Source organism: Talpa occidentalis, unplaced genomic scaffold, assembly GCF_014898055.3.
Source record: "Talpa occidentalis isolate TD23 unplaced genomic scaffold, MPIMG_talOcc4v2.1 talOcc4.12, whole genome shotgun sequence".
In the NCBI taxonomy this organism is placed as follows: Eukaryota; Metazoa; Chordata; class Mammalia; order Eulipotyphla; family Talpidae; genus Talpa; species Talpa occidentalis.
The window spans coordinates 20,179,808-20,201,815 of NW_023601212.1; the positions used below are offsets into that span (position 1 = coordinate 20,179,808).

Genomic DNA, 22,008 nt, shown 5'->3' on the forward strand with positions numbered 1-22,008 from the left:
GTCCACGGCTGCTGGGGGAAGGGCTGTGAGGATGGACGCTGTCGAAGCAGTGATGGGAACATGGGCACATCATTTCTGGTGTGCCTGTTGTCACCATTTCCAACCAGCAAAATAGGGGAACAGGACCCAGGGCAAGGTGACCTGGGTGTTCCACAGTCACTTTCATCCCAACTCACTGGTCCAAATTCAGTTCCTGGCCTCCCCCAGCTGCAGAGGAGGCTGGGAAACCTAGTTAGGTTTCCAGGCCTCCAGGGAACGCTTGGGGTGTTGGATGATTGAAAGGAAGAAAAGGAGGACGTGCCCAGGGGCAGTCGCCACCTTTGCCAGCTTCCTTCCCTGTTCCCTGTTGTCCCTCTCTGTCCAGGTGGGCCTGTACCCTGTGCCCGAAGTGTCTCTCTACCTGCCCTTTTGCAGGACTTGCTTCAGAAAGTGTCTTCTTTCTTTCGAAGTGCTCAGCTCTTCTCTCCCCTCTGGCATCCGTCTCTCACCCCCTCTCTTGTGAATTTACAGACCTTTCCAGGGGACAGTGGCATTCCCACCACCCAGCGCCCCGGCACACTCCTCTCCAAGACGGGCTACTTGACTCATTCACTTCTCAGCCACCTTCCGCCCTCTAAACGCCTCATCACTAGAATGACTTGCTAGTATCCCCTGCGACCTCCTAATTGCCAAATCGCAGGGAAAATTCTCTCCTTATTTTATTTGATTTCCACTTTCCTCTGGCCTGACCTCTGCAGCTTGGTCTCCTCAACCAGCTTCTCTTCCTCCACACTCACTCAGATGTTGAGTTCCTGGGGGTTTTGCCTTCTGCCCTCTCGCTCCTTACTCTCCACCCTGTGCCAGGTCCAAATTGTCAAGTTCTCCCAGGTCTGTGTCCCCAGCCTGGATGGTTCTCTGAAAAGCCAGGTTGGGTGACTTTGCTGCTAAAGATCATGCCCCAAACATAATATGACCCCATTATTTCTACCTTTGTCCACAAACAAAAAGAACAACCTCATCTCCCTGTGTTCCTTATCCTGGTCAGTGATGTCACCATCCAAATAGTGAAGTCAGGCGCCTTCTCACCTCTTCCCACCCCTCCAGAGTCAGTCACCGTCAAGTCTAACTCATGAATGTCGCTTGATCTTCCCTCTTTCATCCTCACTGCCCTGCCCCATCGTGCCCAGCTTGGCTCTCTTTCCTGTGCTATTAAAATCACCTCCAAACTGATCGTCCTGGCTCATCTATCAACACTCGTTGTATCCACAGTGCCAGATTGCTGAGTCCCCTGGGATGTCACTGAGGTCACTCATTCACAGGCCTCTGTCCCCCCACTCAGCCACCCCTGCCAGGGGCTCAATCCCCTCTTGCTAGCTGACCCAGTCACCCCAGGCTTCTTCAGTCTCATGCTTGTCCCTGCTTCCTTCAAGATCACAGCCCCTGTGAAGCCCGGTGGAGTCCCAGGCAGGTAGGAGATGCACCCCTGCACCCCACATGTGTTTTAGGTAAAAGCATGCCTTCCCTAAAACTTCCCTCCGCCACCCGGAGAGTTTGGTTTGCCTTTATCTGTACTTCCGTGGAACTCGGCTTCTCTCCATGTATGGGAAAGACTCATCTCCCCCAGACCTCCCCAAAGCCTCCTCGCCCCCCACCCCACCCAGCAGATATCTTTGAGAGCCAAGAACTGGTCTTACTTTCTGTGATTTCCCAGCACAGTGAGCACCTGAGTGGCCCATGGCTGGAGCATAATAAGATTTGTCATATTGCTTCCCCTGTTGGGCTGATGACTTTTTGCTTTCGGGACCATGTCCTCCTCTGAGCACTTCGACAGCACAGCCACAACTTCTCCTTCTCTAGATGAGTAGTGCCTTACTCCAGGGGGGCGTTGCACGAGTATGTGATGAATTAATAAATGAAGAGACGAGTGAGTGGATGAATGCTTTACCTGTGTCAATTACAAAGTACAAGATTAAGTGCTGAGTGGATGGCATAGACAATAAGCATTTGGGGGGATTTGAAGAGTGCTGCAGCACTCACCTGGAGCAGGGTGGGAGAGGGCAGGAGAATGGAGCATGGCTATGGATTTGGATATGGATAAAGAAAATTCGAGAGCTTTCCAAAAAAAAAAGAAACCACCCAGAAGATGGAGAAGGATGAGCAGAGAAGCACAGTGTAAGACTTGAGAGATAGAACCACGTCTGTGTGCCACGCCAAGGAATTCCGTTTATTTTGAGACTGACAGCTAAAAGCAGGGGCTAGCAGCTGTGCGTGGGTGTGGTGGAGGAGATCCCGAGGCAGTGAAACTCTGCTGACTGAGAAAAGGGGCCTGATTGAGAAGTACTGAGGAGGTAAAACCAGACGCAATTGGGGGAGTGAGGAATTAGGGCAAGGTCATGATGCCTGGGCAGCTGTTAACTGAACTTAGGAACATAAGAGGAAGAATGTAGGCAGGAAGAGGGCGGTTTACTTTGGGACTGAAGAGATTAGAGATGCTCATCAGACTTTTACATGCAGACGACAGTAGCCAGGTGGGCACAGGTGTGAAGTATCCTTCTGGAAGATGTTCCTGGGAGACAAGGAAAGGACTTGGCACAGCTCCTCAGAGGTCATTATTATTTAAAGTGGAGGTGGGTGAAGAATGAGAGAATGGTCAGAGAAGTAGGAGGAAAATCTAGGGGGGTCACGTCAGAGACATGCGGTCTCAGGCAAAAAAGAAGGTTCCAGACTGTCAGCTGCAAAGGGAGACCAAAGCAGCCTATTAAAGTGGTCTTGCAGCTCTCAGGCCTGTGACCCAGGCTGCTAGTAAGATTGCATCTACTCGGGCAAGTTCCTTTCTCGATTTTCTCACCTGTAAAATGGGACAGAAAGTTGTAGGGTGATGTGAGGAGTAGGTATGATCATACTTTTGCTTTCTTTGACTGGTACCCAGCAGATTGCTATCTCTCCTAATGCCAGTTGGTGATATAATTAGACAAGGAGTCAAAAGTGTCCACTGATTTTCCAAAAAGATGGTTGTTGGCAGTGACTTTCTGACACAGTTTGTGTGGGGTGGTGGGGACAGAAGGATTGCGGTGGTTGAGGGAACTATGGGAAGAAGTGAAGCAAGTATGGAGGAACCACCTGGGACACCTGGCTTGAATGGAAGGTGAGACAAGAGGGGGAGCCAGAGGGGCCTAGGTGGTCCCCTTTGAGTAGAGGGCTCTGGCTGTATTTTAGCAATGGGGAATGAGCTGGTCTGGGAGAGCAACTAAAAATAAAAGAGAAAAGGGAAGTGTGGTGAGGTCGATCAAGGGGTTTCTCTCCTCAAGCAGGGGTCCTCTTTTCTGTGCCTGTTGGAAAGAGATGGGGGCCCAAGGTTCAGGCACTTCACAGCCACTAGCCTCTGTTTAACCAGTCTGTGGACCCAGAGTGTGGGATGGCAGCTGAGCAATGGCTAGGAGTGAGGTTCTCCCCAAATGTACATAGTTACACCCCCCTGTGACTTAGAATGTGACTGTATTTAGAGACAGGGCCTTTAGAGAGGTGACTCAGTTGAAATGAGGTCATGGGATGAACCCTAATCTAGAGTCATTGGTGTCTTTACAAGACGAGGAGGTTAGGATATGGACTCTGATGGAGGGAAGACAAGCACCTGCAAGCCAAGGAACGAGGCCTCAGAATAGAGCCAGCCCTACTAGTGCCTCATCTCAGGTCCTGATCTCCTACAACTGGAGAAAATGGCTTTCTGGGTTTAAGTCCCCCAGTCTGTGGTCCTTTGTCATGGCTGCCCCAGCACAGCTGCCCAAGTGAGGCCAATTGGGCTTCTGCCCCGTGCCCCAGGGAGGAGGTGGTGTGAGTTGGTAGTGAGAGAGGCCTGCACTGTAGTATGATTTCCTTTAGCAGAAGGGATGACGTGGACCAACAGGGGCGAGGAAGCTGGTGCGGGGTGAGTGATGGTGATGGGCTGTAGCTGGTACTGGGGTGCAAGTACCTGGAGCTGGCCTGGGAGCACAGCTGACCGGTTCCCTGGGGGTTCACCAGCTCTCCTTGTTAGCACAGGGCTCTAACTGGCTGAGCCAAGCAGCTGCAGGCAATGTTATAGATACTGCCCATAAAGAGTCTCCAGTAAAACCTCTTTATTCCCCCCCTAAAAGAGGTAAGAGTTATTGAAGTGCTTGGAAACCTTCAGCAATGAGACTCTAGAAGAAACGGTGGATTAGACTGATTTTCCGGTTTGAAGGGGCACGTCTGAGCTGTTGAGAATTTGTGGAGGGAGAACTAACTCTGTTCCAGTTTACACAGGTGGGCAGGGAGCAGGAGAGCCCGTGCCCTGAGGTCTCTGCCCAGACGCTCTGCCCTGCGCGCCCCATGCTTAGGGGCTGCCGCCAGCCTACGCATCATGGCATGTGCACTGCACCACTGACAGGTGTGGCATCTATGGGCACGAAAAGACATAACTGTGTATCAGTTTGTCACTCAACAACCATTCATGAAGGGCCTACTGTGTGTGCAGAATCATGCCATTATTGAGATGAATCAGTCAGACTCTTTCCTCCAGAAGTTGATGTTTAGGGGAGAAAAGATGATGGACAAATTAACACAATAAAAGTCAGAAGGGTACAGAAAAATTTCTGTGGGAGTTCTAAAAAAGAGGGAATTGATTTGGGATGAGGAATCTGGGTGTTTCAAAGGAAGGATCACACTGGGATTTTAAGGTAGAAACTAAGGAAGCTCCTCTACAGAGATAGAAAGAATGTTCCATGGGAAATCCTGGAGAAAGAGAGCCTGGGTTGGGGAAGTCAGGGAGGACTTCATGAAAGAGGTGGGCTTGATGGGAAGAAGAGGCCTGGTAGGGAAGGGGGGAACAAGAAGAAGTACGTTGTCAGCAGAGGCTTGGAGGAGGGAGTGTAAGGCCAGCCAGGTCCTCCTAACACGGAGGCGCTGTCTCTCTGGGGTGGAAGGGGATGCGGCTTGAAAGATGTGTGGAAGCCAGATTGTGGAGGACCTGGTGCTTTTCTGGAGACTGTATTGGGACCAGCCCTTCAGGCACTGGGGAGACCTGAGGATAGAGAGGAGGCCAACGATGAGACGCCCTCCCCCAGGTAGTCACAGCTACATGCATTTGTACCCCTGGGGTGCCGTGCTCCCCAGAATGGTGATAGACAGGGGCCAAGAACATGGAGAGGAGCTTGGATTGCGGTGGACACAGAACCAAGAGGCTACCCTTCTTTTGAGACTTCAAACTCAGAGCAAACTCGGCAGGGGGGCAACTCTTGGTTCATGGAGGAAAGGCCCAGTGTAAATGGAAGGCTCCCTGGGCCTGAAGGAGACAGGTTGAGTACACCTGGGTTGGATGAGTCATGGAATGCAGAGTCTCCATGACTGGAAAGGGGGTGAAGAACCTGGTCCCCCATCTGATGTGTCTCCGCATCTCCGCCCTGCCCTTGCTGCAGTCCCAGACCACCCACCTCACAGTGCCTGCTGGTCACCTTCTCTGCAGAGCAGCCCCAGGGAGGGGAGCAGGAAACAGAGTTGCTCCTCATTAGGCAGCAGGGGGAGCTCTGTGCACCCCTCCAGCCTGACAGCCAGGCCTGAGGACACCATGTCCCCAGGAGCACGAGCTGCACTTTTGCTCCCAGCACCCTGCTCTCTTTCATCACCTGGCTGGAGACCAAGAACAGCGAATGTTTGTCACACCTGTCGGGACATGTTCCTTTGGTGTCCTGAGCACGCGTCAGCCTGCACCTTGTCCTTGGTGTCCAGAGCCCAGGTTCCTGTGGTCACTCATTATTCTAATCCCAATATGTTTGATGCCAACCAGCCACCCCAGTGAGAAATTAATCATTGTCTAAAACCTAATGAGAAGTGGTGCCAGACAGCACGGGGGATGGGCAGAAAGGAGGACTGGATTGCATGGTGCTGAGTGCATGCGCATGCAGAATCCTGTGTGGGAGGGAAGGGGGTAGGAGTGCTGGGGGGACCTCATACACCCCTTCATAGAAAATCCCTACATCTTGTGCCCGACCTGACATGATCCCTCTGTCTCCAAGTGTGTCCAGTGACACTTTGTGAGCTGATTCTCCAGCGAGACGTGGCTGGTTGGTGTCCTCACATCGGGTGTGGTCAGCCGGGGCTGCCATAACAAAACAGCAGACTGAGGGGCCTGAATACAGACATGTGTTTCTCACAACTCTGAGGAAACCCAGGGACCCTGCACAGAACCCCATTTGATTATCCTGCAGGCTGCTCCTTTTCCCCTCTATTCCCAAAGTCTCTTCCTGGGATGCAGCCGAGTGTAATTGTTGAGGTTTCTGCTTCCCGAGTAAGGTCTGATTTTGGTCTTGCTTCCCTAAGGCCACCTGGTGGGAATGCTGCAGGTGTCTAATCGGGTCGGGTCTGAATGGACTCTGCTATTTAACCACGGAAGCGCCCTCCGAGCTGAGGCTGAGGGACAAACTGTGCCCAATGTAGGACCTACCTCTGTACCATAAGTTCTAATTTTTATTGTTCAATAGGGCTATGCATCTGTCACTTCTCAAATCTGGGGGAAAAAAAAGCTTTGTAATATTCCGTGTCCTGGTTTTTGCTTTGGAAAATGGGTCACAGTAGGTATGGGAGGACTATACAGAAAAGACAGTGTGGAGCCGAGTCTCTTCTGTCCACACCAGCCGCAGAGATTCAAGGACCCTGAGTTGATGAAATCTGTTTGGCTTTACTCCCCATGTTGCTTTTCTGAGCCATCACCCTCTGAAAGATAAACTTGATATTTCTTTTTGTCGGTAATAGCTTTATTGAGATATAATTCATATGTGACATGATTCGCCAGTTAGTGGTTTTTAGGATATTCAGAGTTGTACGTCTATCACTACAATCAATTCTAGAACATTTTTGTCATTCTGCAGAGAAACAGTCTGTGCATGAGCAGTCACTCCCCACTTCTCCCCAACTTACCCACCATCACCACTAGGCAGCCACTAATCTATTCTCTATCTCTATGCACTTGTCCTTGGTGGACTTTTCTAGATAAGTGGGTTCAGCTAACATGAGGCTTTTTGCGCCCAGCTTGTTCACTTGGCATAACGTTTTAAAGGTTCTCATGTTGTGGGATGGACCCACAATTTACTGCTTTTTATTATCAAGTCACATTTCATTATATGGTTGTATCACACTTTGTTCATCCATTTATCAGTTGATAAGTATTTGGATTTTTCCACTGTTTTGTTATTATGAATAGTGCTGTTGTGGACACACATACATGTTTTTGTGTGACAGTTTTTAATTTTATGACTTCTACCAAGAGAATGAATTCAATAGCTAGACTTATCAAGTGCTTACCGTGCCCCTAGGCACTGTGCTAAGCACTTCACACATGCTATTCACATAATCCCCACTGTAGCCCAAGGAGGGGGCTTTCTCCCCATTTGACAAGTGGAAGTAACTGAGTCCCCCAACTAATGTGGGGTGGAGGTGGGATCTGACCCTATGTCTCTATGCTACCATAACACTTATCCTTAATACTGCTTCCGGAACTTGGGGTACTATCGCACTCCAACCAATCACATCGGCTGAGGAGCACATGGATAAAATTGCATGCTGTGCCACTTACATCTATTATCTCACCGAATCCTCAGGTTGTCTTACTATCCCTAATGTTCAGTGAGGGAAAGAAGTTCAGAGAAACTGCATAGTTCTGTGTATGACATTGTTCACTGGTGTCAGAGCCAGCACGCGGCAGTATCTCACAGCTGTTCTCCCTCTCAAACTTGGCCTCCTGTAGACCTCCTCACCTTGGGGAGAGTTTCTCATATACCCAGAACACCATTTTCAAAATACAGCCACTATCTCACTTTCTTTGCACACATGTGCCTGGTATGTATGTAGACGTCCCTCTGAGGCGCACCATGGCCGGGACCTCATTGCAGCTGGGACCTCTGGTGGCCGGCCATGGCATTACAGGTGTCCTGAGGTGCCTATCCACAGTAGACTCCACTGCTGCAAGCTCAGACCTTCAGCATGGCAAGGGCTTGCTTTGGTGGCAGCTCTGAGGATGGCAGGGTGGAGGGAAAATGACAGGGGCAGAAGCTGCCTGCAAGAGGAAGGTAGCAGTGGGGTGCGTTGGGGAGGAGGAAGAGCAATGGCAGAGGGCCAAGTACCAACTGTCTCCCTGTGGTTGCCTGCCCACAGCTGCTATCTTGGATGACCCCATGGAGTGCAGCAGAGGGGAGCGGCTCTCCATCACCCTGGCCAAGAACCGCATCAACCGCGCACCTGAGAGACTGGGCAAGGCCAAGGTCGAGGTGGACATCTTTGAGCTGCTCAGAGACAGCGAGTACGAGACTGCAGAAACCAGTACGTAGAATGGGCAGGGCAGCCCTCTTTCCCTTTCCGGTGGAAGTGGGGCTGGTGGTTGGGTTGCAACCATCGCCTGAGCTATAGTGAGGTATTCCCAAGGGAGGGAGAGAACCACAAGACCATATGGGGCTCTTAGTCTGGATGAAATGTCCAGGTTTTATTGTAAATCACATTTAGAGTAGAATGGAGACAGAATTATCACTTACCACACATTCTTTCATTTATCCACTCATTCATTCCTTCAAATGTAGATCCATTCATTTCCTGGACATTTTGTACCTTGTGTGTGATTAAGAAAGAAGGGCTAGCAGTCCTTATAGGCTCCTACTATACAGTCCAAGGCTATCATGTCCTTGCACATCAGATCTTGTGCTGAGGGCAGAGTTGTGGGAATAAAATGGATCCTGTGATGGAGTTTGGCCCTCACTCTGTGGGTAACCTTGGACCATTTAGCCTCAGTTTATCTATCTGTGAAGTGGGAATGCTAAATTCTAAGATTTGGTAAATTCTAAGAATGCTAAATTCTAAGATTTGCACCTGGCAAATATTTGCAAGTTGTGAGATTTAAATGACTAAAAGTGTGGAAAATCCTCTGTGAATTGCATGTTTTACAGACACACGTAGTAGGTCTCTAATGTCACCCACTATGCACAGTGCGCTACTGTTAATTCTCCCAGCAACCTGAGAGTTAAGTGTTATTATCCCCACTTTACAAAAGAAACTGTGGCTCAAAGACATTGAAGAACTTGCCCAACCTCAGAGCTAATTCATGGCTCAGTGGGTCTTGGGACCTGAACTCAGGCCTTCTGCCTGCAAGTCCAGGGCCCACCCCCCCACCCCTCTGTGCTTCTCTGGTGTGTTGCTGATATTGCCTTGACCACTTTACCCGATGGCTTCCCAGTTAGTGAGCTGGTGGCTTATAGCTAAGCTGGAAGTGAACAGCTCCAATAGCGTTGGGGGGTAGGGGAAGGAGAGGAGCCCCTCTAGCCCGGAGGATGGTAGTATCAATTCCCCAAGACCTTGAGGTGTCCCGGACTCCCTTTCTCATCTATTTCAACCTTTAAGGACACTCAGTGGAACAAACAAGCAAAATAAAATAACAGAACAGTTTACCCAAGTATATTATGTCAGACATCTGGTCTTCTGTGTGTGAATCCAGCAGTGGTCTAATCTGAACTGTTTGTGTTAAAAGAGAAGGAACACACAGGCAGTGGCCAAGTTGGGTGGGCAGGATATGGTGAGGATCCAGAGAGGACAGGGAGAAGCAGCTAGGCTCCCTATCTGGCTCATAGTTTCTTCAGTGCACTTCGGATGTTGAATCCATGCTCTGCTCTCTTTGCCATGTTGGTTTGCTGCCTTATTCCTTGTGCACCTGCCCCAGAATGGCCATGCATGTGTGATTCAGTCTTGGTTTATTCATTCAAGAAACTTTTATTGATTATTTGATCTAGGCCTGGCATGATTCAGGATATCGTGCATAGGAAGCAATGCAGAAAGGCAGACAGACATCCCTGCCCTCAGCTGACTTATAGTCCCTTATTGTGAGCACATCACTGGTTTTCCTCAGTGCCTCTTGGTTTGGATTCCCAGTAGAGGATCTGTTTGGTGCAGCTCACCTCGCCATGGTTGGCCTCATAAGTCACAGGTGTTGACCAGAAGGCCTGATGACTCCCTAGGGGAGAGTGTCCATTTCCAGAGACTGAGAGTGGGCTCCTACTATACAGAACAGGGTCAGGGGAGCAATAGACCCAGATTCCCCCAGAAGCGGGCTTGGGGAACCACTTCTTGCAGTGGTCATTCATTTCTTCATGTGTTCAGTCAGTGAATCTTTGGTGGGTGCCTATTCTATTCTATTCTATTCTATTCTATTCTATTCTATTCTATTCTATTCTATTCTATTCTATTCTACTCTACTCTTTTCTACTCTATTCTAGGCAGTGGGACTCCCCAGAGAATAGATCGAAATCCCAGTTGTCAGAGAGGTTAAATTCTAGTACAACTCAAGGAAGATTCAGATATCTCTGGGTCTTCCAAATGAAATACGATATAGCAATGACTTCTTGTAAATCTCCTAGTCCTGTCTGTAGTGTTTCTTTGTTCAGGAGGGCCGTTCTTAGATGAGGGTCCAGATTTCTAAATAGTTCCACAATTCATACTTTGAAAAACCAGCTCCTTCCTTTTCCTTGGTTCTTGAGGGCTTTCCTGGCAGAACAGAAAATACACTTGACTCATTGTGGATGGAGGTCATTAGCAGATGTAAATTTCCTCTCCCAATGACCCATGCAGCCTAGCTCAGTAAAGTCAGTATATCTAAAACATTAAGCCAGATGAATCAAGGGAATAAAGGAAACTGATATCTTTATACCACATTACAGAGTTTTGGGGCATCATCAAATACCCTTCTTTTAGGCACCAAGTATTTTATTAGCTAGTGCCCTTAGTTCAGCTTTTACACCTCAATATATTTGAGGTATGATTAGCATTTGTTAAAAAAAGAGGGCTTCTGGATCTTTCTACGCCAGAGGCCTTTCATCTGAAACCAGAGCTGCTTCCCACAATGGATTTTAAACACTACCCGGATAATTCATAGAAAGTTTGCAGCCCAGCTCTTTCCCTGCCAAAGTGAAGGTTATGAGTGGGTAATGGGTTCGTGCCATTACCTGAAGCAGTTTTGGGAGAATGTAGGCAGGAGGGAGACAGGATGCCTGGGAGAGGGAGGGGCAACACTCTTGGGAGCCCTGCTTTGGGGACACTGTATAATGTAAAGATCAGGAGCATGGGTTTTACAATGGGACTGACCACGTACTTACTAGCTGCATGACTGTGGGAGGCTGCTTAACTATTTTATGTCCCAGTTTCCTTGTTCAAAAAATAGGGGTGAAGGTCATTTCTCCTTGTGAGTCATTCAGAGCACAACTTGAGCCAGTGTTGTTGAGGGGCTAAGCACCGGGCACATAACAGGTATTCAGTAAGTGGAGTCAGCTCCCTCTCCCTTTGAGCTGACTCCCCCCCACCCCCATCTCTTACTGTCATCCCTCTCTCTCTCCTGTTTCAAAGTTCAGCACCCCTACAAGGCAACACATCTACCTACGGGCCCCTCGGCAAGGGCCTTTCTTGCTGTCCATATGCCTGTGGGACAGTATTTATCAAAGGCTCTTCCCCTTCCGGACTTGATGCCTCTGACAGCTTTGGGTCCATGGAAGTTGCAGTGGGCCACCCCAAGACCCCACTGCTTTGTGTCATGATGTTAGAAGGGGCACCATGTTCCCCACCCCCCCCCCCCGCCCTTACACGCAGCCACCCTGGACTAGCTGCTAGGAACTATAGAGCTGAGCAGCCAGGTGAGGCTATAGAACTCAGAAAGTAGGTGGGCTAAAGAGATGGCTCTTGCTTTTGCGGCCCAGCTTGCAGCCTGGCACTGCTGGAGAGGGGACTTGGAGGAGACTTATGAAGGAGAGATGTGCAGAGACACTTGGAGGAGACATGTGAGGAGAGGCTGACGATGACTGCTGTTCTATTGATGTGTACCTCCTGTTTTCCCAGCTTCCTGGGACCTGCTTCAGAACCCCTTTCCTATGGTTCTCTCCAGAAGGTACCTTAGACTGTGACAAACTTTCAGGCCTTAGCAGCCCATTTCTGGCCCATCCTGTTTGACTAGACATTTGCCCATGAGGGTGTGGGTCATTTTGAGTTTATCATTGGGAAACACTTATTAGTAATATCCTCTCCTTTTTTCCCTCTTTATGCACATCAATTCTATTAAAGTTCCTTCAGCTTTGCCTTAGAGTGCATAAGTTTGGGGGTCCCTGGGCCCCCCACGGTTGTGTGCTAACAATGAGCTGTGGCTTCCCTTGGCTGGTGGTCCAGGGCTAATTTGCATTGTTAACTTAAACCCAATTGAGTGGCTCCGGGCCCTGAGCCTGTTGGAGTGCAGCCAGGGCCTGGTCTGAAAGCCGCAATCCTGCAATGTGTGGCCGAGCCTACCTTCAGTGATGTGTGAGCTTCTGAAAGTTCACACAAGTCACACTTCATGAATTATATTGGGCGGGCATGGCAGTCAAGGGGAGTCATGGCTATTTCAGAATCAGAAATTATGAGTTGTATAGAAATGAAAGGTGTGGAGTCCAGAGTTCAGCCTCATCGTTTGATGGTTGGAAACCAGGACTGGAGGTGGAAAGATGAGATTAATTAATATCATCCCTGCATGCTGGAAAGGTACCTGTAGAAAATCACCCCTCTTCTATTTGCTTCATCTGGATTTTCAGAGTGAGTTTATTTAAAATGAGGGGGCCTTCATAAAGCTTCAAATGCAGGTCTGACTCCCTTGACCTCTCTGCCCTTTTGCCATCATTGCCTGAGGCTTCTTGATGTTTGACTTACCAATCCCTCTACATAGCCCATAGATCTGAAATGAGAGGAATGGACAAGACCCATTAGGTCATCCCCTTCCTGCCTGGCCCCTTCCCTGGCTTTGCCTCCCTATCTTATCTCCAGCTCAGCCTTTCTTATGCAGGAAGCTCCCACCAGGCCTTGCCCTCCTCTGTTCCCAGAGATCAGTGTGTTTCCCGCAGCTAAGGTATTAGAGCTTAACTAAGTGCCCACCCTCTTATCACCCAAACACCCGGAGGCACCATCCCTGCTGCTGCCAGAGCCACTTTGAGGTTTAATTTACTGCAGAGCTAGAAGCAGGAGCCGCCCCATCAAGCCCTCGCCTCTGCCTCGGTTTGTCTCTGTGAGGCCAAGCGTGCTATCAGCTGTCCACACTGCTTCCCCTGGAGACCCAGAAGTGCACTGGTTCTCTGGCCCACATGATGTTGCCGACGCGTGACACTCAGCTGCTCCTTCTGCACAAGCTCCGCGACTCCTGGCAGGCTCTGTGGGCATGACCTCAGGTGATCTGAAGCCACCTCTAGCTAGAGAGGGCGAGCATCCCTCCATCAGTCCAAGAGCATGAATCTAAGCAAATGTAAGGGGGAAAAATGCAAGCAGAGAAAGGCATAGGAATAGTGATGAGTCATTCAGGAACATTCCTTGATCCTCTTCTCTGAGCTACTCACATCACATCTGCAGCATGGTCTCAGAAACACACTGAACTACAGTGCCTAGAAACCATCTGGTCTGCCCTCCTCATGTTCTAGATGGGGAAACTGAGGCTCACAGTCTTTCCCAGGAGCCAGGTGAGACCTTCACTTATGAAAAATGACATAAATCTCAGTAGCTCTTCTACCTAGAGTTGTAGGCTTGGGTCATGGAGGACTCTGGGCAGGACATTGGAATGTTTGATAGGTGGAAGGAGGGACAGTGGCATCCAGAAGATGCAGAAGGCATAATAGCATGAGCCAAAGCTCGAGGCAGGAAAAATCAGAGTGCCTTGGGGCACGGGTGACAGAGGGGCAAGCTAAAGCAGGGGCTTTGAGGGGTAGGAAGGGTCAGCATGGGAGAGCCATGTAGAGTAGTGGTCAGAACTTAGCTTCTGGATCATAATCCTGGCTCTTGCAGCACCTTCGATCTGCCTCCTGAGTCTTAGATTCTTTAGTTGTAAAATGGAAATAATAGCTCTCACTTCATGAAGTAGTTGCAAGGACAAATGAGATGATACCCTTAAAATATTTAGAGCAGGGTCTCCCTGGTGGCGCAGCGGTTGAGTGCTGGGCTGCAAAGCTGCCCACAGCCTCTGCAGCGCCAGTTCAATCCCTGGCCACTGGCGAGGGTCCCACATGGTGCGCAGACCTCTCCTGACTCACCCGCTGCTCCCCTCAGCAGTGTACTTCATCACTCTGCCTGTTCTGCTTCCCGCTCTGGCTCTGGTGAATTCTCTCACCCTCCTGCGCTTCTGACTATACCCAGTGCTTGTATAAATAAATCTTAAAAAAAAAAAAAAAGATTTAGAGCAGTGCCTGACAGAGGGTGAGCTCTCAATACTAGTGATGGTAGTAGTAGTAGTTGTAATAGTAGCAGTAGTAATAGTAGTAGTAGTAATAGTAACAGTAATAGTAATAGTAGTAGTAGTAATACTAGCAGCAGCAATAGTAATAGTTGCAGCAGTTATAGTAGCAGTAGCAATAATTGTAGTAGCGGTAGCAGTATCATAGTAGCGGCAGCAGCAGTAGTGGCAGTAGTAATAGTAGTAGCAGTAGCAGTAGTAACAACACTAGTAGCAATAGTAGTAATAGAATTAGTCTAGTCCTCCCCCCTCACAAGGTGGTTGTAGGGATTCAGGGTGTCTGCCAGCTTGCTGCCTGGCACGGCATGCCGCCTGTAGATGGAGTTGCTGCTCCCACCTTGGTTGGGACCTGTGGGGGCTTTGAATGACAGGCCGTTCACAGCAGTTTTGAGCTCTGGCTACCCTGCTGTCTGACCAGGGTGGCCCGTTGTGGACAGGGCAGTGCAGGGACCCCACATCCCCTCCCTCCCTCCTTACCTCCCTCCCTCCCTGCTGGGCTGAGGCACCTGCAAGGCCAGTCCATTCAGCCCGTGTTGGTCAGCCCTGGAGAGTAGAGAATGTGCGCTCCTGCAGGCTTCGCACCCATGAGAAGAAGATTCTGGAGTGTTGATCGAGCCGTTGTTTGCCTTGTCTGGGGCCTCAAGTTTTGCACTTGGCATGCAGCAGAACTGCCACAAAGATAGGTCTTGCCCTCCTGCCGCACTCAGGGCCGAGCACTGTGAGGTGTTTGCACATGAAGGTCTCTAGTCCTCCCAGCCTCTTCTGCTCCGAGTTGCTGTCAGCAGCTGGTGGCCAGGTTATTGGCTCCATGGGCTCAAAGACTCACAGAGGACCACACTGTCAGTGATGAGGCCCCGCCCAGGAGGCAGCCCCTTCCCTGGAGCACCCGCAGTCAGTGGTGCCTACATTTAACCTCTTGGCTCACCTGCATCACAGCCAGACCCTTCCCTTCTCCCAGGGAAGACTCAGGGGAGAAGTAACTTCCCACGAGCCCCTCCTATGCAGCCAGTTTCAAAGGGAACTTCAAACCCAGGCCACAGCTAGCATCTGAGGGGAAGAAAACCCCCTTTTTACAACACCCCATTCCAGCAGCTACTCTGGCAGTTGCTTTCCAACTCCTGTGCTGGCTGAAAAACTTGGTTGCCATGGCAATGCCACTCAGGCTCCTAGTTCCCTCTCTTCTCTGCACCCTGGGAGGTAGAGGTAAAGTGTGACTCCCTCCCCTCCTGCCCCTCAAACACTTGCCCAGACACCCTCACAGAGATGCCTGGGGCCTGCAAAATCAGGATGGTTTCAGAACTGAGGATGTGTTATGAACGTTTTCCATTCCTGTTGAGCAGGGTCCTTCATAGGGGATGAAAGCGCAATCCCCAGACCCCCGGAAATCGCCAGGCTGTGGCTGCTGGAAAGATGAAAATTCAATTTCACTAGTCTCATCTCGGATCACTTCAATTCAGGGAGCAGACACTCCTTGAGCATTTCCTTTTCTGCCAGGACTGGCTGGATGTGACCCTTGCCCTCTAGGAGTTTTCTATCCAGTAAGAGATGTGGGAGGTGGACACTTAAAGTAATAGGCACTGGTCCTTGAGGCCTGATTTAAAATCTAGAACTTTCCAGATCCTGGCAAGGTCATGTGGTGCTTATAGTGCATTATATACATTAACTAGTATCTCCAGTGGCACTTGGGGCAGAACCCCATACTCAAATGTATATTATAAATAGCTTCACTTCTTTATTTAGATAAGATTTTGCCACCAAATAAGTTTGCTGAAAACCATCCAGTTTCAGAGCCTTTTGAATTCTGGAACTGGGAATAGAGACTGTGGCCTTTTATAAGAATTTATTTTTAGGAGAAACTTCTCTCTATTCCGATCCAACATAATGAGACAACTTGGGGCAGAAGCTGGCCAAGAATTCAGAGAATAGGGAAGCTAACCTGTCTCTCAGGCAATTCTAACGCTGAGTAGACTCAGAACCACAGTGTGATACAGAGGGAAGAAGAGGTGCCTTCTTGCCTATGAGCAAGATCTGAGCTGGGTGCTGGAGGATCTGTAAGAGTTTACCAGGTGAAAGCGCAAGAGAGGGTCTAACCATGGTGATCTGGGAACAATTCAGGACTTACTTTTAGTCAAGTATTTTTATAGTGAATAAAATAAAAGGATGATCAAGAAAACCAATTATATGGAGATAACAGTTACAGTATTTTAATAGCGCTAAGTTAATATATGTTTTTGTTTATTAATGTATTAAATGGCCAAGGCTGGCATCAGTTCTGACTACTAGTATAATTTTTAAGTAATTATGAATATTGGTGACATTTCAAGATATCTTCAGCACTGTGATGTGACATGAAAACATTGGTGATCTGTCATGACAGAGTCACAGTAGTGTCACTAAACTGTGGCTTATTGCTATATTCATATTAGAAGGGGAATGCTACGCTAAGATTCATTTATGAATTACAGAAAATAATGTCATCCTCCTCCACCCCCCGCCAAAATATTCACAGGCCATTGACTTCTACGCAAAGCTAGTTTAAGAATCCCTGGTCTCATCAGAGAGCAGTATCTAGGATTAGGTTCAGGTAGAAAATCCAGAGTATATTCTAGGTGAGCTGGTGTGAAGTAGAGGAGGTACAAGAGAGAATGGGCTGGAAAGGGAGGACCTTGAAGGGATCAGCCCCATTTGGATTTTACTTGCTTGTCAGAGAATTTTTTTTACAGTGACATTCTTAAAATAATGATGTATTAGAGAAGGAATACCTGCTCATGAGAAATGGGAAAGGGAAGAGAATCACGCCATGTTCCAGTGGCCAAGGTGATCTCCATTACCATCCAGCGGATCACCATTAGCCATGAGAGGCTGTGTGGTGTGGTGGTTAAGGGACTGTCTCTGAAGTCGGGGTTGAGGGTTTGAATTCTGCCTCAGTTCTTTAACTTACTTGCCCTGTTTTCTCATCTGTACAATGAAGCTCGTAGTAATAGTACCTACTGATCAGGTTGTTTGGAGAATTAAACCAATTCATGCAAATGGCTTCACATGGGTCATAATTAGCATTCAATAAATGTGGACTTTTATAACATCTTCCGATCATTCCTTAGTGCTTCACCATTTTCTTTATTTGCTTAGTCGTAGTCTTCCTATCGATGTACATATCATTTTATATCCTGCTTTTTTCCTTAATAGTATTAAATAAATATTTTTAATATAGTATAAACCATTTATAAGCATCTTAAATGCCTACATAATATTCAGTTTGGGTAAATGACTCACACTATTAGATAACTGTTCCCTGACGTTTGGACACTGAGTTTATTTCCAATTTTCCATAGAAAGTGTTGAGCTGTGACATGATAGTGTGATTCTACAACTATTTATTGAGCTTATAACTCCAAGTTGGACCCTGTGCTAGGGATGGAGGATGCAGAGATAAATTTAACTAGCATTCAACTCTGTGGGAGCCCACTAACTTACATTTTAGGGTGATAATTGGCCTCTCAGGTTGGATTATGGATTGGAAATGGAATATTCTGGAGACAGAGAGACCCCTTAGGAGGCAAGTAGTAAAGGATCGAACCTGAAACAGTGACAGTGAGTGAGCGGGGCAGGTGGTCAGAGTCTGGGCCCAGGTGATTTAGTGAGTGAATATATTCAGTGAGGAAAGGCTAGGAAGACTCAAGGGTGACTGTGGTTGTGAGCTTGAGGAGCTAAGGAGGTGAAATGGAGAGCTTAAGAGCTTGGACTTTGGTGACAGATGGGTCTCCGGGCTCAAGGCCAGCTCAGCCATCTGTTACCTGTGTGAGCTCCAACAAGTTACTTAAATTTAGGGCAAATTGCCCCATCTGTAAAGTGGGGATAATAATGGACTATTTTAAATACTCTCTATGTAGTAACTCACTTTAATTTGCACAATAGCCCTACTAAAAAGGTGCTATTAGTATCCCAGTTTTGCAGATGAGGAAGCAGGTGCAGAAAGGTTTGGTAACTCACTCAAGGCCTCACAGCTAGAAAGTGATAAGGCGAGACTCAAACCCAGGCAGTGTCTTCCATCAGAGTCCATGCTCTTAATAGTCGTGCCTCTGCCTCTGTGCTGTGGACATGCAGATACTTGAGGGGAGGCCTGGGCTCCATCCAGGATCTGGTGGAACAAGGTTTGTAATCCTAGGAAACAGGTGACAGTGTTGTAGGATCACCTGAGCAGAGATGAGAGTGGAGACCCCATGTAAGTCTGAGGCTGCCCAAGGAGAGTGAGGACTCAATGAAACAGAATGTAACAGTAGGAGAAGGAAGGGGAGTTATCAGAGAAAGTGAGGATGAGTGATGAGAAAAGCAGTGGGAATTAGTATTGGGCGGCTTTATGAAATTCTATCAGCTGGCACCCAAGTCTACAAACAGAGAGTAGGATGAGAACCAATAAAAAGTGGCTGTTGACCTTGGAAAACAGATTCACCACGTGAAATGAGTGGGCAGCTCAACTGTAAGGGGTCAAGAAGAGCTGGGTTAAGTGGCTGCAAGGAGTCGGACTGACAGTGAGGTGGCTGGGAGAGAGAATGAACCCCGATGGGCCAACAGACTGGAATGCCAGTGCTGGCCCTGACCTTTGTGACTTTAGACCAATCGACCTCTCTAGGATGCTCTTTCCTAATTGATAAAATTGGGAACTAAGATCCACCCCTACCAGTCCCATTGTAGGATTTGATGAACCCATGAACTTGACACCTGGCAGCAGCTGAGTTGGCTGAGATCACATGAGATGACTTATGTGGAAATAGCATGAACTTGGAAGACCATTCCTCAAAGCCTGGTCACAGCCACCCCACCACTGGGGACAGTTCTGATACTTGGCACTGATGGGACCCCGTGTGGTACCCCCTTCCCATAGCCTCTGGGTCACCTGATATCTGGATGTTGCAGGTTCCCTGCCTGATCTTCAGGCTGAGAGAAAGCTCTGAAGGTCTGTCTTCCATAAGCAATTTGAAGGCTGGTGCCCTATCCACCATCTTCCCGATCAGGGATACCACTGGGCCTTGTGGGCCAGTGGAGGACTCTACCCTAGGAGAACCCAGGTTGCAGGTACAGCTTTGTAGCTGATTGAGCGAGGTCTTTAGATGGATTCCTTAGCTTCAGTTTACCGGCCTGGGAAATGGCTCTGCATAACTCCTGATAGGAGGACATGTGCCCAGACTCTGGCTCTGAGTTTTGCACAGCAGGATGTCTCATGGGGCCACCAGGAATCTGGGTGCACATTCCCAGCACAGCAACTCGGTTCTGATATCAATGTGTGTCTATAGAATGACCTCACGTTCTCACTCCGTCTGTCTTCTCCTCCACCTGCTTCCTTTCTCAGCATTTTCAAGTCTTAGATTCTCTCCTCTTCTGACCACGTCACATTCACCCCCTCTTCACTCTACAGATAGGAAGTGTGCATGCAGCCGCCATCTTGGTATAGGACATGGAGGGACCAGGAATGGGGATTTAGAGGTAATATGATTCGGCTCCTGCCCCAAAGGGGTTTAAAATCTAAACAGAGAGACACGCCAGGAGCCCTGGGGAGGATTAATTCCACCTAGAGGAGTCCAGCAAGGTGTAAGAAAGCAGCTGTTGAGGTGCTCCTTGACAGGTGAGTGTGGGAGCAGAGTGGGGAAGGTGGCCCCCCTGGCAGGGAAGCTGGCAGTTGGTCTGGAGCAGCTGATCCCTCAGGGGAGTCAGTGCAGCGGGTCTGAATGAGGGAGACCAGTGGCCTTGAGGGATATGGCCTCTCTCATTCTCTCTCTTCTGTCTCTCCTGCTCCCTTGACTTTAGCTGAGATCATTTTCTTCTGTTTCTGTCATCCTTGCTCTAGTTTGTCCCTCTGCTCATCTGCGTTCTTTCCCCCTGACTCTCCTTTATATGTGAGGGGGACCTGACAGATGGCCGGGGCCGCCATCCATCCTGTTAGTAGGACGACCCTTAGCCCCCTGGTGCCGGCCCTAGGGGCCCTGTCGGGGCTGAATCTGCAGGTTGCCGTCATTAGCCTCTGTCCTTTGGTGACAGCCCCGACAATTTATGTGCCCTGTTGGCTGTGGCCGTATGTTGTCATAACCTGGGTCATTTCCTCATTTAATACCACCCATAAACTCCAATAAAGGTGTCCTGCCACGAGCCCAGCAGTTCAGAGGAGGGGGATTGGGCTTGGAAGGGTCATGGGCAGAGACGCGTGGGAGGTAAGGGGGCTGCGGGTGAAGATTTGGGGATTTGGGTCACACTCAGAAGGCAGTGGGCATGTACCCCAACTGATGAGCGCCTCCTTTCCTTTCCTGTTCCCTTTGCTCTGCCTCTGCTGCTGGCTGCAGTGTGTCAGATCCTCCCCAAGGGGGTCGTCGCTGTCCTGGGACCATCCTCCAGCCCGGCCTCCAGCTCCATCATCAGCAACATCTGTGGGGAGAAGGAGGTGAGTGCTGGGCCAGGTTGGGGGACACTTGCGGGCTGGCAGCTGGGCCCGGGGCCCAGAGCTGTAGTGGATTCTTGAAGAGTCCCTCAAGGCCTGGCTGGTGTTATTAACTACCACCGTCAAACAAACAAAGAGTGTTCCTTTGCTGAGCTCTTTATTTTTTCCCCTGAGTTTAGAAGGAGGAGCCTCGAAGGAGGGGTTTCCTAAAATTTTCATACTGAGCTCCTTTGAGCCTCAGCATTCTGCAGGGGGGCCTTGGGGGGATAGGCTGGGGAGGGTGGTGTGTGTGGGAGGGTGGAGAACGAGGAAGGCAGAAATCTGAGCTCTGCATGTGCAGCTCCGTGGATATCAGCTTATATGTTGGAAGAATGTTTAGGGGAAGGCATCGTTACATTTATATTGCTGAAATAAAGTCTGAAAGCCTCAGTTTTGTAAGTTCTCGCAAAAAGAGATTTTATTTTGCTTTATTTTATTTTGCAATTCCAGTAGTGACTTCTTAATCAGGAATTCCTCCCCTGATGGGACCTCTGACTGGAATCTCTCCAGTTTTAAAGGGCCAAGTCCATTCCTTCTAGTTCTGGTTCCACCAGAGAAGACGGTCTGGGATGACTTTCTGAGTAATAACCTGCTCCCTATTCCATCAACTGTCTCCCTCCTCATTCCCCAGGGAAAATAAACTCGGGAATGGTGAGATTCTGTCTTTGCTGGACTCTCTTCTAGTCCTTCCTGTACTTGACCTGTTCTTTACCTCCGGACATATCCCTGGAAGACAGTGGCAAAGTCACCTCTCAGCCCTCTCACCTCAAGGGCCTTCTAGCCAGTTCCTTTGGGCACAGAGGAACTTGATGCTGAGGGGCACAAGGTCAGAATCTAGGGTTGGGGAGGTGGACGCCTGGCAGATGGACAGTGAAAGGAATTACCCATCTTGTACCTACCCCAGGGGCCCGGAGGCTCAGCCTTCCTGTAGCTTTAACTTTGAGAGGGTCTAGTTCTGAGAAGTAGAACAGGACTCTTCCTCGACAAGATGCCCCCACTGAGGCAGACAGGCCCCTATCTAGCCCATGCTCTCTGGAATCTAGCCCCATAGGGCCCCCTATTTCTCTTAGGATCAGAAGGCTTGGCGAGTCCCTGAGGCCTTGGGTGGGATGGCTATTTTCCTCGTTTGCTGAGCCCCATCTCACACTTGCTTCCTGCAGATTAACTTGCTGGGTGACCCTGGCCCTGGCCCCTTGCTGCTCTTGTCCTATAGGCCAAGTTCCCAAGCCTCTTGCCATGCACCTGTGTGCCTTGGTGGCTCCCACCCCCTCCCTACTCAGATGACCTG

General features: G+C 49.2%; 1 protein-coding gene across 1 annotated transcript in view; it reads left to right on the forward strand.

Annotated features, from left to right (window-relative positions):
* GRIK4 (glutamate ionotropic receptor kainate type subunit 4) overlaps positions 1 to 22,008 on the forward strand; it is a 399,878-nt gene that overhangs the window by 214,026 nt on the left and 163,844 nt on the right. The window contains 2 exon segments of the mRNA XM_054693152.1: positions 8,143 to 8,307; positions 20,587 to 20,684. Of these exon segments, the coding sequence (XP_054549127.1) occupies positions 8,143 to 8,307; positions 20,587 to 20,684 (263 nt within the window).